The 15,870-nt window shown below is 44.5% G+C and overlaps 2 protein-coding genes across 4 annotated transcripts in view; one reads left to right on the top strand and one right to left on the bottom strand.

Annotated features, from left to right (window-relative positions):
* ALK (ALK receptor tyrosine kinase) overlaps positions 1–7,472 on the top strand; it is a 306,751-nt gene extending 299,279 nt beyond the window's left edge. For both annotated transcript variants that reach the window (XM_059840860.1, XM_059840859.1), the window contains 4 exons: positions 471–605; positions 1,155–1,245; positions 2,552–4,629; positions 6,617–7,472. In XM_059840860.1, coding sequence (XP_059696843.1) covers positions 471–605; positions 1,155–1,245; positions 2,552–3,256 — 931 coding nt within the window. In that variant the 3' untranslated portion in view covers positions 3,257–4,629; positions 6,617–7,472. The remainder of the gene's footprint in view (positions 1–470; positions 606–1,154; positions 1,246–2,551; positions 4,630–6,616) is intronic.
* Positions 7,473–10,514: 3,042 nt separating this feature from the next.
* CLIP4 (CAP-Gly domain containing linker protein family member 4) overlaps positions 10,515–15,870 on the bottom strand; it is a 32,499-nt gene continuing 27,143 nt past the window's right edge. For both annotated transcript variants that reach the window (XM_059840857.1, XM_059840858.1), the window contains 4 exons: positions 14,679–14,802; positions 13,842–13,906; positions 13,088–13,160; positions 10,515–12,473 (listed from right to left, as the gene is read on the bottom strand). In XM_059840857.1, the coding sequence (XP_059696840.1) occupies positions 12,152–12,473; positions 13,088–13,160; positions 13,842–13,906; positions 14,679–14,802 (584 nt within the window). In that variant the 3' untranslated portion in view covers positions 10,515–12,151. The remainder of the gene's footprint in view (positions 12,474–13,087; positions 13,161–13,841; positions 13,907–14,678; positions 14,803–15,870) is intronic.

The raw sequence follows: 15,870 nt of genomic DNA, 5'->3' as shown, positions 1-15,870 counted from the left end.
GGGAGGGTTTTCATTGTTCTCTGGGTGACAGGGGGGGCCTGTGGGCCTCAGAGCACCAGTGGGGATTCACTGGCAGGATATTTCATGCAGGATAGCTATTCCAGAGGAAAGGTTTGCCCAGACTTCTCTGTCCAGCAGTGGTCAGTGTCTCAGAAAAGGATAACCTGACTTGCACTTTAGTTACCTCCAGCTGAGCAGTGCTGAGTACAAGAGCAAAGCGACCACATTTACCTGCCTACATCGTGGGCTTCACTCACCTCGCAGTCACCTACTGGTATTTTATATTAAAGGTTTTAATGTTACAACTGTGCAGCTTATTTATGTCTGAATCCTACAGCAGGATTTCCACCAGCTGCCTGATCAAAGGTTGCCAAGAGCAATGCTGATGGTACTGAACCCTAAGGGCACTGTCCTCTGGTGATGGTCATTCCAGTATCCCTCACTTTGTTTTCCTTTGCTTCTGCACTCAGGTCCTTTGGCGTATTGCTGTGGGAGATATTCTCTTTGGGATACATGCCCTACCCCAGCAAAAGCAACCAGGAGGTTCTGGAGTTTGTCACCAATGGAGGAAGGATGGATCCACCTAAAAACTGCCCTGGCCCTGTGTATGAGACTGTAACTTTGATATATTCATGCAACTAAGTTTCTGTGTCAAATGCTTTTTCTCCACTCAAAAGTTAATGACCTTTAAGATTGACCTTATCATGGCTAATCTGCCTTATTAAACTTTAGTGCCACTGATTTCTCTAATATTTAATTTTTCTGTTGTTTTGGAGAATAATTTAGGGCCTATTGGAGAAGACCTGGCAACTGCTTCTTTGGTCAAAGATGACACAGTATTTCTCTGTCTTAGGTTAGCTGTGAAACTTCAATGCATCAGACTGTTCACAGACAGGGAAAGCCTACCTTTAGTGTGCTGTCCAGGGGATTTCAGGTGGATGAGTGATTTCTCTGAAAGATTGTGCATTTGACCCCACTGGTGGTCACATTCCAGTGGTCACCAGTCCATCAGTCCAACTCCAGGGAAGGCAGAGAACTCTCATTTATTAGAAGCAAGAATGCACTGAATGTCTATGATTCCCAAGCTGCCACGAGCAGTTGGCACATCCCACAGGATCTGCTGTTCACGAATGTCTCCTGTTCTGCCCTTCCAGCTACCGCATCATGACCCAGTGTTGGCAGCACCAGCCTGAGGACCGGCCAAACTTTGCCATAATCCTGGAGAGGATTGAGTACTGCACTCAGGTATCCGTGTTTGTTCACCTCGGATGACAGGGGTGGAGAGGGCTCCTCTTGAGCAGCTGTCTAGACAAGCCAGGACTCGAGATGAGGAGGCAGCACTGCACTACTGCAGTCAGCAGTCCGGGGAGACTGATGTCAGCCTGGGAGCCCTGGCTGGGATATTCACCTCATCAGGTGTTTGATCCTTCTTGTCTTTCACTGCTGAAAGGCACAGGCTGACACAGGCTTACACAGCTTTACAGAGAGCACACCTGTAGCCTCACTTCTGCTTATAGAGGCGCAGATTCCAACAAGCAAAAGAGCAAAGACAGGGCTGCACCTGCGCTGCTTTCACATGCCTCATCCCAGCCACTCCAGCCCAGTGTTTACCCTTAAGGCACAGTCAGCACTGAACAGAAATGGTCCCAGCTCAGAGCACCCTTTGCAGATGGTTTCAGCAGCTGTTGGCAATTTTTTTGAGTCTAACAGCACTGGAGTAGGCGTGTGGAGAGATGGCCAGGCTAAAGGAGTGGGGATTCTTAGGCTAGGCAACAGGGAAAAGATGCGGCTGGCTTTCCAGCCGAAAATCTTATTTACTTATTTTTTTTACCACCAGTTTAACTTGTAAGGAATAGTGGTTTGGAAAATGTTCTCCTGCCTGCATCAGCACAGACGCCTTGTATGATCTCACTGTTGTTCGCTTCAGTCAGTTTGCTTTCCCTTGATGTTTGGGAAGCTTGATCTGTTTTTTATGTGCGTTTGGATCCTGGGATTGGGAGGCATTTTTTGTGCTATCTGTAGCTTACCATGGCATATAGCAATAAGTAAAGGTTGCCAAGATCACTGCATTTTCTCTCAGTTTAATTTTCAAAACTGCTTAAATAGCTCAGAATCACAGCCCCTGTAGATTTGGGCTTCAAGGGGTCTGCCAGTATTGTCTTCACTCTGCATTCCCATTCCTCCCTTCTCGTGTGGAGGCAATACTTCCATGGTTCCAACTTTCTCAATATTATCTGAGAGTGTTATGAACTCTGAGATGATAAAAGATTCCAAAAAGCATTCCCACAGGAAATTTTGCTGGACATAAAAAATGCTTTTCATTGGTTTTGTGCCTCTGCTGTTCTATGGTGAGTTTAAGGGTTACTTTCTTTTAAAGAGTTGGATTTTAAGGATATCCTGTTGCATCTCACACCTAACTGCATTTTGTCTACATCCTCTCCTCATGGAATGTGGGCTCTGGGTGGTGGGATGTGTTGAGATCATAGCATGACAGCTCCTAGATGTGTGATGGCTGCAGGCTTTGAGGAATTCCCATTGTTCCCTTGGGCAGGATCCCGATGTCATCAACACCGCCTTGCCGGTAGAATACGGCCCGTCGGCCGAGGAGGAGGAGAAGGTGGCAATGCGCCCCGACGATGCAGAAGGACTTCCTCCTCTTTTGGTCTCAACACACCAAGACAGAAAGGATGAGAAGCAAACCCTGCCATCTCCACCACCCCTGGCGTCAGCCGTCACTGCGGGAAAATCTCTAGGGAAAGTGGGAGCCTTGGAACAGCCAGCACCAGGGAAGGTGCAGTCAGCCACGGGAGGGGGACACATAAACATGGCCTATGCCCAGTCCAATCCCCCTTCCGAGCTTCACAAAAGCCGAGGCTCCAGAAACAAGCCCACCAACCTCTGGAATCCAACCTACGGCTCCTGGTTTGCGGAGAAACAGGCCAGCAAAAACAGTTCTCTGCTGGAGAAGGAGAGGCCCGAGAGGGAGAATTTGGGACAGGAAGGAAACTGTACTGTGGGGCCCAACATTGTAACTGGCAGGCTGCCAGGCTCCTCCCTGCTCTTAGAGCCATCTTCCCTAACCGCAAGCGTTAAAGAAGTGCCTCTCTTTAGGCTCCGCCACTTCCCCTGTGGGAACGTCAACTACGGATACCAGCAGCAGGGCTTACCCTTGGAAAGCTCCACACCACCTTGCGCTAGCAGTTACGAGGACCCTGTCCTTAGAAACAAGAGCCACATAACCCAGCAGGGGCCCTGAGAGCCCTCAACCCTCTCTTGACTTTCCCCCCCCGTGGCCCCTGAGCCTCGATGAGATGTCCTGTTACCCAACACAACGCGAGCAAGGCATCGGACAGCATCACCTCCTGTTTTGTGCAAACTTGCTCCAAAAGTGCCACCCTTGACGCTGTAATTTCTACTAACCCGAGAGGCTTCAAACCACCGGGGCCCCAGCAGAGTCAAAGGAACGAGGGGGAGGGAGGATGCAGGGAACTGTTGTTAACTGCAAGGCCCAGCTGCTGTTGCATCAACTCATCCGCATGGTTGTCGTCATGCCCTTCCTGTGAGCTTTTCCCAGTTGTGCGTCCTCTGCTTCTGTGTCAAGCCGCGGCTCACTGCCATGAGTGTTTCATGTCTGGGCTTTTCCGTGCCAAACTTGTCATTGCTGTGGAAGACCTGGAGGTCTCCTGCTGCTGGCAGGGCTTGTAGTGGGTTTGGGAAGAGCATCCTCTATCCAAACCAAAATAAAGAAATACGACAGCGCTGAATGGTGACGCGGTGGCACGTTCTCAAGTCTCGGTCCAGCTGCAATCAGTCTTCGAAAGTCCTTGAATGCACAGTGTTGTGGGGGTGCTGGCAGGGCAATGGAGGAACCCTGGTCACACTGCATCACTTGAAGGGGAGGGGAGAGGAAGCAGAGGATGGGTGTAGATGCTACGAGGCATTCAGGGGGTGGGCATTGTTTGGCTGGGGTTTTCTTTGGTTTGTTTTTGTTCACCTATGCTTAACCACCAGAACCAAGTAAAGCCCTTTAAAATTCCTTCTGTCCTACACAAGTAGGGATGCCCTTCATCAGGAACTTGGAAGTGTCAAGTGGAATCAAGGTGAAGCTTTAAAGGACCATGGTCATTAAAGAGACTTTCACCATGCCCTGAAAAGGGACAGCCACCTGCATACCTCGAAGGTTTGAAGTAGCCTTTGGCATACACTGTATGAACAACACCATAAAGGCAGAAGACTACATCGTGCCACTGTCTGGAAGCCAGATACTGTCTGTACTGAAGGGTTTAGAGCCCTTTTTCCTTTGGCAAAATACGTGTATGATAGTGGTTTAAGGACAAACACTCCATTGACTCACTTTGTACACCCCGTGCATGAAAAATACTCCAGTTAAGTGTATTGTCAAAACATAGATGTAGGAAATAATTCATGTGTAAAGATGTGCATTAGTAACTTCAGCTTAGGGTTGGGAGGAGCTGTCTCAGTATGATTGCTATCCAAAAAAGGGGTGCTTATTTCCATAGAGATGGGAGTACTGGAGCATCAGCAAAGGAGTGGGAAGGTGTTCTTCAGTCTGAGACTCTTCATTTCAGTGACGTGACCCTGAGTCTGGCCCTGGATCCAAATGTTGAGGTAAGCTTCCTGTCTTCATCAGGGAACAAACTAGAATTCCTATACCTCCTAAACTTTGGGATGGGCAGATTGAAATTGGAGGACTTGGCTTGGGCCACCCCCCTTGTACAAAACACATTGCAGGGGGAGCACGAGCACTAGTGTGCTCTCCTAATCTGCCTTTCTGATGCCTCTGATACACAGAATTAAATCCTCTTTTCAGACCAAAGCCAAAAGCAGATGTGGTGACTGGTTAACAGGCTGTGCTCATGTTGGGAAGCTTGGGTCAGGGACTGCTCTGAATTTCATGTTCATCTGCTAGAGATCCATCCCACTGCTGCTGCATGGGTTAGGGGGGATACCAGGTCACGCTTACAGGCTCCTTTAGGCTGAGCTAAGAGGGTATTTGTCATCTCCCAGGTTATTAGGCTTACAGCTCTTGCTGTGAAATAGCCACTGGGGAGGGATTCTGTCTAGCTCAGGATTGTGTTAGTGTCACACCAGTCTCTCTCTCTCTAGCTCAGTAAACTCAGTGGGGTTGTTTCTCAAGTCTCAGGAAAGCTGATTAATTCGGAAGGCAAGCACCATCTGAACAATTTATTACACTAGTACATTATTCACATATAATAGCAATTTTCATTTAAGTATTCCAGCTTTCTCATTTTCAGAAGAGCTGAACTCCTCATTGTTTTCTTTAGCCTGTCTTTGGAAAGGAGCACACTCTGAGTTTTTGCTGCCTTACAAAGTTTCTGAGAGCAGAAGCTGACCTGTTTACTGATGAGTGTTTTCAAAAGAATGCACAAGAACAAAAAGTTGCTAAGTTAATGATCTTTGACTAGCTGAAATTATTAATTCTTGGATCTGGGGCAGCAGCTTCGATGCTGCACAAATGCAGATAAGCTGCCAGGTTATGATGTTAAAGGTGGAATTTCTAAAGAAACTTAAAAAGCACAAGCAGCAAGAGATGATTTTAAGTCTGTAGGTGGGAAAGGCAGGCTCTCCCAGCCATGCTGAGGGTGTGGTTACTGCTTTGAGCTTGTGCTGTGCAGTTATTTTATCACAGAATTTCTTGCAGAATGGGAGTTGTAAAAAAATGAAGGAGCTAAACACAGTCCTGCTTCTTACCTATGGAATAGGTCAAGAGATAATTCTGATCAGGAGAAATGGTGAATTGCTACTGAAATTCTCCAGTCTGCTCAATACAGTGCATTGAGACAAATACTGTTCAGCACTGGCAGCTGCTTTTAAGTGAGCTTCCCTCTAGTGTTTCCAGTGCAAAATGCTTTGTTGTGGGTTCTTTAATGGTTTGGATTTTCTTGGTTGTTTGGAGTTTTGAGGTTTGTTTGTATTACTGTTGTTTGTTTGGGTTTTTTTAATTCCTCTCTCTTAACTCTTGGAATTCGAAAATCCAGTTTGGGCTTATTTTTGACGTTAAAACCATTCCATTTCTGAGCTCTTCCACAGCAAGCATTTAGTTTGGTATCTCTGTGTGCTGTCCAAGCACAGTACCCCAGGTTGCAAAAACTGTTCTGTAAATATTGCTGGTAATCAAATCTCCTCACTTAGAAACAGGAGCTGGAGCATTTGCCTGTCCTCTTTCTTAGAAAACAAATACTGCCATTAATTGCTTGGACCAAAGGGATGCTCTGCTGATTGTATTCAGGCTGCAGTTGCCATGAGCATGAACCAGAAATTTTAATTTCTGTGTCTAGGATGATTCACCTGTTCAGTACTCAGGGCTGCAGGGACCTGAAGGGATTTAAGTCACCATGGGCTCACCAGACCAAAGCACTCTGTAAATCCCAAATTCCTCTATCAAACCCCTCCATGCTAGGAGAAAAACAAATTCAAGTTTATTTTAACCCTCTTACCCATTTTTGTCAATGACTTATTTTTTAAATTATAGTTTATTGACACACTGTGTATTTTTAAGGAACTTGTTTTAAGACTGTTAATCTTTTGTGTTGGTAATAATGATGTTCTGATTTATGTCTTCCTCATTCTGCAGTGGAAAAGCGGGAAGCAGTATAATCTACAGGATGTAAAGCACAACTAGAGAAAAGCCCTGTGCTTCTGCTCCAAAAATGGCTTGCTTCCATGTGGATGTTACCTGATTTCCTATAGAGGATAAGTAGGTGGTTCTGTGAGCTGCTGGAGGTAAACTGGGTTCGGATGCCTGTCTCTCTGCCTTTCCAGTTGTCCCATCATCCTCCCTTTGTGCCACTGAACCGTGTTTCCCCACCGCGTGCCTGGGAATGAAGCAGGGCAGGAGCGAGGGTGGTTCTGCTCCCCTGAGGCAGTGAAGGAGTGGGGTGGGAGAGGGGCTTGGCCACAGCCAGAGGAGGTGCAGGGACCACGGTGGGAGGCCCCAGGTCTGCGTTAATGTGCCCGAGTGGGTCTCGGACAGCGGTGTCGGACCGGGGCTGCTCCGGCTGCCCTGCACGGGGAGCAGCCACAGAACATGAGGGCTGGAACAGGGAATGGCAGGTGCCACTTTGCATGTCTGCTCCTGGTAATCCTGGCTGCTGGGGGATGAGAACCTGGAGGTGGGGAAAATAGCCTTCCACAGCAGCAAAGACATCGCTGTTCGTCTGTCCCAGAGTTAAACCCATCACAGGGAAACGTCCCAAGAGTCCCCTCCTGGCTTCTTTTAGTACCGAGCTTCATTATAGGAGTGTCTGTCTCATGTACAGCCGTTTATGCAACATTGTTTATAGAGGAAGGGCCTGTGCACTTCAGGGATACTATGAAGAAAAATACTAATATATGGTCATTGAGTATTTTGTATTGAATAGTGTATTTGTATTGTAAACAAGTGTAGTGAACCACAAGGCATGAAGACAAATAAAGTGACAGTAGCTGGATTTCTTTGCGTTGGGCTGTGCAATGATTGGATCAATGTCCAGATGTCTCTGGACATCCATTTTTACTTGGCAAAGTTGCAGAAGTATTAAGGTGATGAACACCCTAAGGAGTAGGTTTGGTGGTACCCCGAGCCACCTTTTGGGCTCACAGCTGCTGTTCCAGACCTCTTTGCATTGCAGATGTGTCTTGGTTTGAAAAGAGAGGTGTCTGCTAAGGAAGGCATGGGCCTCCCTGGAATGGAAAATGTAAACCCCATCCCTCCGAATTGCCATAAAATTTAAATTAAGGGGCTCTCAGGCAATAATATGGGAGCAGGAAATAACAGTTCTTTAATAGGGAAGAAAATAAAAGGATAAAATAAACAATGCAGTAAACTAAAACAACACTGACAGAGTCAGAACACAACCTGACACCGTGTTGGTCAGGGGGTTGGTAGCAGTCCAATTTGGAATTGTGGCTGCAGTCCTCCTGGAGTGTCAGGTGTGGTTCTGCTGGAGCAGGGATACTGTAGAAGGGTGTAGTCTTCCTCTGAAGATCCAGTGGAAGAAGAAGCAGCTGCTGTTCCTCTGAGAAATCCAGTGGAGACGCTGTGTGGTATTTCTAGAATCTCAAGATTATATCCAGGTTGGAATGCTTGGCTCTCCTGTCTGGGTGGAGCATCTCCCAGTGGGATGCTGTAGTTCATATCAGCCATGCAGTGACATTCAATAGCCTGTTATCAGCAGACGTGCCCTGCAGGGGAAGGAGTGGTTGTGGAAGAGATAAGGAGAATTGCCCACTTAACAGAAGACAACTGCCATGCGGATGGCAAATAGAATACATCTTGCCTTGCAATCTGGAACAAGATGCTACACACCAAGTTTCTTACAGGGGAAGGTGCTGTTCCCTCTGTCCCAGGGAAGGCTGGCTTTTACCCACAGCAAACTGGCCAGTGCCAAAACAGAACAAAGGATATGGCTGAAGATAGCATTTGGGTGTTTTCCTAAAGTATGTAGCTAAGACAGCCTTTGAGTCTGGACTGAGGGTAGGTCTACCTGTCAGATGTATTTTGATTCATTTTTAGTATTGAAAATGATGCTATTGAATCTTGTGACAATTCTAGGAAGAGCTAGCTGCTGCCCTGAAACACTCACTTTTTATCCCATCCCACATCACTCCTATGGCCCAGGCAGCTGCATTCTTATGAAATGCTCCTTGAAATTAGGGCTGACTTTCTATAAACTTTCTCCTTCATGTACTCATTCTACAGCAGGATAGTGCTCTGGTTTGGTTAACAAGACTTTTCCAGTAGGCACTTCTCCCCTCCCTCCTTTGTTTTCTTCCCTGTCTTAACTCAAAAGGGAGCTCCCCTGTGCTCTTCCAGGAGCTGGACTGGTCAGCAGCCAGCCACCACAGCCTGGTTTGGATCTGGCACTGGCTGGAAATCTCTGCTGTAATTCCCCTTTTCTCAGAGTTGCCAGTCTGCATGCAGCCAGGCAGGGAAAAGGATGCAGGTGGGTACTCTGCTATGTGGCTTTCATGGACAGTTTCAGTTTCCACCTGGTCCTTGACAAGGCTTCTGCAAACTTTGAGCTCTGAAAAAGCCACGACAGAAAAGCTGGGTTTGCCACCTCTCACAGGTGACAGAGTTAACTTGTCAGAGGAACTATGCTGTGTCTTGCAGCTCTGCAGAGCCAGCCTTGGATCCATGTGCAGCACTCTGAAGGTGCAGGCTCCCTGCCCAGAAAACCATTACTGTCACCATCTGCAGAACAGTCACTGAGTCCAGCTGAGCTGAGCTCCATAGAAATTAATTCCCCATCTTCAGACACCTCAAGAAAATTCTCATCCCCCTGTCACATGGACCTGTGGTCTCTCCTTTCCAGCCAGTGTTCAAGAAAACTTGAAAGATTTAATTGCTAAGAATAGTGAGGGACATTTTTTTTATAGGGACCTGAGACATGCTGGGGGACAAGGACAGCATGTCTGGCCTCAGAGTCTGCACAGAGAGCACAGAATTGCTGGAGACCATGTGTTTATTTATTTATAAACTACACATAATGTTTTATTTATGTAGTTTCTCGGAACTTTGAGGATCATTTGGCTTTTTTCTAACCAGCCAGGGGCTGTGATAGTACAGCCCTCTGCACAGCACCTAATTTCAAACTTCACTGACACTTATTTTCAGAATTTTCTTTATGACACAGTGTCCTCCCATAAGAGTTGGAGTAAAGGATTATGGCAACTTACCTTGGATTTAGGGAAGCTCAAATCCCTTCCCCTCATCACCTTGAAGAGAGCCATCAGTAATCCTTTCTGGAATGGACTGATTTATTTCTGTTTCAGACAGCATAATTTTACAGTGCTTCTTGCTTCCTGGCAGAAGATTCTGAGAGCTACCAAAACAGCTCCATCCTGATAACAGTGAGACTTGCTCCTCTGAGCTACAGTGCTCGAGCCAATTACAGCCAGAGCTTCCAGCAGAGATGTGCTGCTGGCTGGAGCTGAAATGGAAGGTAGAGCACAACACACCAGTGCCAGATGGTATCTGTGCCCTCTCCTGCACCCATCAGGCAGCTTCGGTGAGACCCAGACCCCGCTTCCAGCTGAATTGTGTGGAGCTGCAGAGCTGTGCAAGGTGCAGCCTGACACCCCTGCAGCACAAACAAGCTCCCACAGAATCATCTGTGCAAGACAGACCACACAGAAATGCTGTGACTCCAACAAGCTGCCCCAGCTTGCTGCCTCACCCACACACTTTTTCCCATAGCTACCTCCTGGAGAACTCCAGCTACCCCTCAGATAAAGCAGTTCCACCCATTCCATCTCGTCAGGCAGGGAAAAGAGCATTCTTGCTAATGCTCCTCCCCTGCTCTCCCAGGAGCACCAGGCAGTGACAGAAAGTGCTGTGCAAAGGCTTTACTTGGAGCTGGTAGTTCTGTGCTGAACAGCCAGGAGAGAGAAAACCTTCTGGATCACAGCTGGCAGTTGCACACTGAACTCCCTGCACTTAATTTGTACAGAAGGACAGAAGTGTACATTCTGTAAAGACTGAATGAAAATTCTTTTTGCTTTACTATTTAACAGGGTTTCATTTTATTAATATCAGCAGGAAACAGATATTAAACAAAGTAAAGTTCAGTACCTCACTGAATATCTGCATCTCTAAATATAAAGCATTACTTTTTTCTTTACATTCAAAATTTACAACTTCTATATTCAATTCAAATTCCCATGAGTTAGAATACAATATGCGTTATTTTAAATACAGATCAGGAAAAATAACTACAGCAACATTTAAAAGAAGGTTACAGCAGCAGGATTCTGTCTAAAAATAGGATATTATGATTTAAAGTATCACTTCTTCAAGTAGGCAAAGCAAGCAAATAATTTAAGAGTAAAATGACTGTTCTGGAACACAAACCCATCCAGTTAAGATAATGTTTACATATGCTGAGCAATTAAAATACATTCTATGTTTAAAACATGGCCAAAAGATTAGCTGTTCTAAAAGGCTGAGAGACAAATGATGTCACATAAAGGCCCATTCCAGTGCTGTACCTAAAATTATCCTTAAGTCATCATAAGATCTCACAAAAAATTTATACTGGAAACTATTCCAAAGCAAACAAAAAGAAACAGTGTCACAAACTAATCAGATAATGGCAACAGTTTGCTTGAAAACCCTGCATCTGTCCCATACCATTGGCAGGAATTACCTTGCTGTATTTATACAGACTTAGTATTTATGATAAGGGAATTATGTATTCCACTCTGGTTTATTTGCATTTTACAAGTGTGATACTCATTGCCTGCAGCACCCCAAACAAAAATAGTCTCTAAGAATGAGGGCAAGCTCTCCAGGAGAGTGCAAAGTGCATTATTTTAAAGAGTGCATCTTGTATGTAGCTCGTTCTACAAATGCAGAACAAAAAGTGCTTGTTAGTGTACAGACTGACATGCAGCATATTTGTGCTTTTTAAAGGCTTCTTATTTAATTGCTGCTCTTCACTAGGAGAGGGGCAAATCCTTGTATTTATCAGCCCTTTTGTATTATGGAGAGGAGGAGAGGAGGAGGGGGAAGAGGAAGAGAGATCTGAACAGTAAAATGCAAAAATACTCCACAACTGTTTGGAAAAGGGTGGGGGAGTGGGGGTTTGGCTTTTACTTTTCCTCCTTTCTTATTGCTAGCAGCTGGTAATGGAATCGACAAAGTGCCCAGGAACCAGGCTCATGTCACCCATCAACCACCTCCACTGTCAAAAGCAGGCAATGCACAAACATTTCCAGTTCATTACTACATGGAGAAAAACCCTCTGAATACTGCATGAACCTCACACGAACTTTAGAGAACGCTGCAGACACTCTGTTCTCCAGCTGGAATGGTTTTCAAATGATGCAGCATCTTAAACCCAAGATGCTTTAATAACCTTCCAGGCAAGGGTCATTAAAGTAAGAGAAACTCAACAGTGGTTTTACTCCTTAACATGACTGAACACTTTTTTCATCTCTCTATTTTTTATATATCTATATATATTTATATAAAATATATATATTATATACACACACATACATCTATCCTTATATATGTAAAACGCAAATGCAGATTTAAAGATCCCAAAATAAGTTTGCATTCTAGGCGGGGCTGCTTTGTGCTTTGAAATCCTCCTTCTCCACTGTGGGAGCAGCACCCTGGGGCTCAGCAGATGTCATCCACCAGCCTTGCCCCGTTGATGCCCCGGTAGGTGACCCTGCTGGGGCGCACCAGCACACCGTGGTTCATCCTGCAGCTGAAGTAGCGCCTCTCCCCCACGGAGCCGTCGTTCTTCCCCTTGGCACTGCGGAGCTCCAGCCCCAGCCACACCCCTGGGGCAAAGTCCGTGGGGCCGATGTACCTGATGGTGCCCATTTCATTGGAGCTGGTCAGCAGAACCTGGGAGCCCTCGTGCAGCTTCACGGGCCCCTCGCAGGGAGCTGTGCTGCTGCTGCTCCAGCTGCGCCGCAGCACGGAGCTCTTGGACCTAGGGAGAAAGGAAAGGGAACAAAAAAAGCTATAAAACATACAAGAGGAATCTATAATTCAAGGAAGTGGGTGGGGGGAAAAAACACACCCTCAAATCCCTTTTTAGAAAACCTGGGTTCGATCTCATATAACTAACTAACCATGAAATAACAGTAACAGGCTGCTACACTCGGCAGTCTGAAGTATTGGAAAAGCAATTTCCTCCACCCGATGCTAGGATCTACAGTATTTACAGCAGGTGATAGTGTTGGTAAATTAAGCCATACAAAACATTTTATTTGGGGCTTAAAACAGTTTAACCAAAACAACTTTTAACATACAACTGTCAGTCAGGATCACCAGAACAAAGTGAAGTCCTCTACCAAGAGCCTCTGAATTTCATCCAGCTGTGTGAAAATACAAGAATTTGGAGAATATGATTGGAAAACAACTTTAATGCCAACAGGAATTCCAAGATGTACTCTTGGATGCCCATGGAAAAACAGTGTACTACTGGTTCATTTTGGAAAAAAAACCAAACAAACAAACATCTAAAAGTCTAGATACCCTATATGCCTGAAGGGTTTTTTTTTTGAGCAAAGCTAACAGCCACTTGAAACTCAAAACACTCACCTAACAAAGGCGTTTCTTCTGTTTATCTCCTTCTGTGAAGATGCAGAAGTGCTGCTTAGGCTGCGTCTAAAACCTGAGTGGAAAGATTAATTAAGCTGTGTAGGACTTCTTAAGGAAAAAAAAAAAAAAAACACCTTTATGAACACATATTCTTTGGGGTTTTCTTATACTGCTTCCACTACATCTGCTGCACATTCTCCCCTCTAATTTGGAAATTAAATGATGAAATTTCTCATAAACATACATGCCTATAATATGTTTGGCTTTTCAGAAGGAAAAGAAATTTAATTAAACAAAACAAAAAAACAAACAAGGGCAATTTGAAGGTCTTTTCACAAGAAGCTAAAGTAGAGGAAAAGAAAACCATCTACTTCACATACCTCACACAAGTTTTAGTAATTTCATGGGGACATCTCCCTACTGATCCCTTCATCAATCTCAATTTGTGTTAAGGAACATGTTCCATTTCCTTTTCTCTCTGATTAGAATGCAATATTAGCAGTAAGGGAAGACTGCCAACAATCCAACGATCATAACTGACAATTCTTTCTGCCAGTAGGGTGTTAAGATCAATACAGTACTCCACAGTTCCTTCTGCAGTTTAGAATTTTAGGAAGGGAGCAGCCAGACTATTGGCTGGCATTTGGGGTCCCTAAAAATCTCTTGTGCTTTTGGAGAAGTTGCCTTTGTGCAGATGGTTCAGGCTGCAGAGCAGGGCCTGCCTCACTCAAATCCCTATGTCTCCCACTCCTACCTGGAAAAGTGTGAGTTACTTTACTCCATGAAGTCTCTGTTAGAGAATCCAAAGAACCAGTCAGTCTGAAAAGCAATAACACAATAAAGAGGTAATTTCAACTCAACTCTGAACAAACCAACTGGCTTCTTGTCAAATATTGATGAGGTTTTCATTCTTTCCTTCTCCATCTACCCCAAGAGACACCAGCATGCCTGCTGCACTCAGGCTGCTGTGCAAGAAGTGCCTGGAGAAAGAGTGTTTGAGTTACTTGCCTCTCACTCACTGAGACAGCAGGTATGATTCTGAGGCAAGTTCCTAAGAGTTTGCCTGAGCTGGCTTATTCAGAGAAATAAAAGCAAGAACACATCTGGCAGAGTAACTACATACAAATACCGGAGGAAAGAGTACAGAACTCCTTGGATGCTCTTCCTGGATCCTAAGGAAGAGACTACAGGCAAGTAGTGCATGCTTTGGATCCTCTGTGCAGTTAGCTGGGATAAAAAGAGCCTTTTTTAGTCATGGCCAAGGGCAATTTCCTTTTATAACTGAATTTAGCAGAACACATCAGGATTTGGTCATGAAAGCAAGGCTTAATGAACACAGAGTATCAGAGGCCCTGGAATAAAAATAATCCAGGTAGCTGCAAGAGAAACAGAGGGAGATGTGTCTCTAGTTTTACACTCTGCTTTCAAAAAGCTGATATAAAACCACCCAATTTTTAATGGATGTTATAAACTTACATTTGCAGAAGAAAACATCTGTATCTTCTGTATGTGTTCAAAAATTTCTTCCACATTGGAAATGTATTAAGAAATCATTTGGCAGCCCCAACATGACAAGAGCTTCAGTGCTCACCTCTGTACACGAGATGGGGGTGCAAATATGCCATATCTGGGAAGGCAGCTGAAGTACTGCACTCCTCCCACAGAGCCATCGTTCTTCCCATGGGGCTTGTCCAGCTCAATTCCACACCAGAACCCTACATTGCAAAACAGTAAAATCAGGGCATTTGGAACAAAACACTACAGGCTTTTCTTCATCTAGACCACTGGCACAGTCGGCATTCACCCTCATCAAGGAAAAGTTTCTAGTCAGAAAATGTCAAGATGCTAATAGTAAATAGGAATATTATAAAATAGCTATCTATGCAATTATGCAAAAATTGTACCCTAATCTAATTATCTCAGAATTTTTATATGCTTTTAGCAAAATTACTGACATTCTAATTAATACAAAAAAGTTAAAACACTTGAGGAATACATACATATCTACATGTGCACACTAAAGTAAAATAGAATGTTATTGGGCATAACTGGCTATCGGACAACAAGGAGACAGCAAAGAGCAGCACTGCTGTTTCACATTTCCCTCTTCATTCCTCTGACCACATGGCTTAGGCCTCATCTGAGATCATCAACAGTAAAATTAAAGTTTTGATATTAATTCATTCTTTCTATCTAGCAAGTTATAATTTATGCAAATTGCAAGGTTGGTTGGTTGTGTGATATCAAAAGAAGGGTGCAAAAATTGGAACTGGCCATCAATTAATCTCATCCAGAACACTGAATAGGCAGCAAGATGTTAATGAGCTTGATCATTCATAACCTGTGATAAATGTGAGCTAATTACACAAAGGTGCTAAATTTCATACTCCATTAGTAGTCCTTATGCTATCCATCCCCAGAAGATTCAGAATTTAATTCAAGTCACTTGGTACTAAGGCACTGGATAAAACCGTAATTCTAATTATCAGCTCAAGAAACTCAAGAATGACAGCTTATGAATTAGAAGGGCTCAGTATATCAGAAGTTCTCCCCTTCCCACTTTAAGAATTAAATAAAGATCTGCATTGCAGCAGAAGGAACAAACCTTGAATAACTTCCAGAGCTCTGATACACATTAGAACTGAAATACTTAAACATGCATCTGTTACATTTTCTATAAATTACTAGGTTAGCAAACGGTGATGATTTGTCATCTTTCCATCCTCACTTCTTACAATAGCATGTTTTCCTCCAAAAAATTATGTTCCTGATTTAAAGCAGAA

The sequence above is a fragment of the Haemorhous mexicanus genome, chromosome 3 (genome assembly GCF_027477595.1).
Source record: "Haemorhous mexicanus isolate bHaeMex1 chromosome 3, bHaeMex1.pri, whole genome shotgun sequence".
NCBI classification, from domain to species: Eukaryota; Metazoa; Chordata; class Aves; order Passeriformes; family Fringillidae; genus Haemorhous; species Haemorhous mexicanus.
This window is presented reverse-complemented; position numbering and strand designations above follow the sequence as displayed.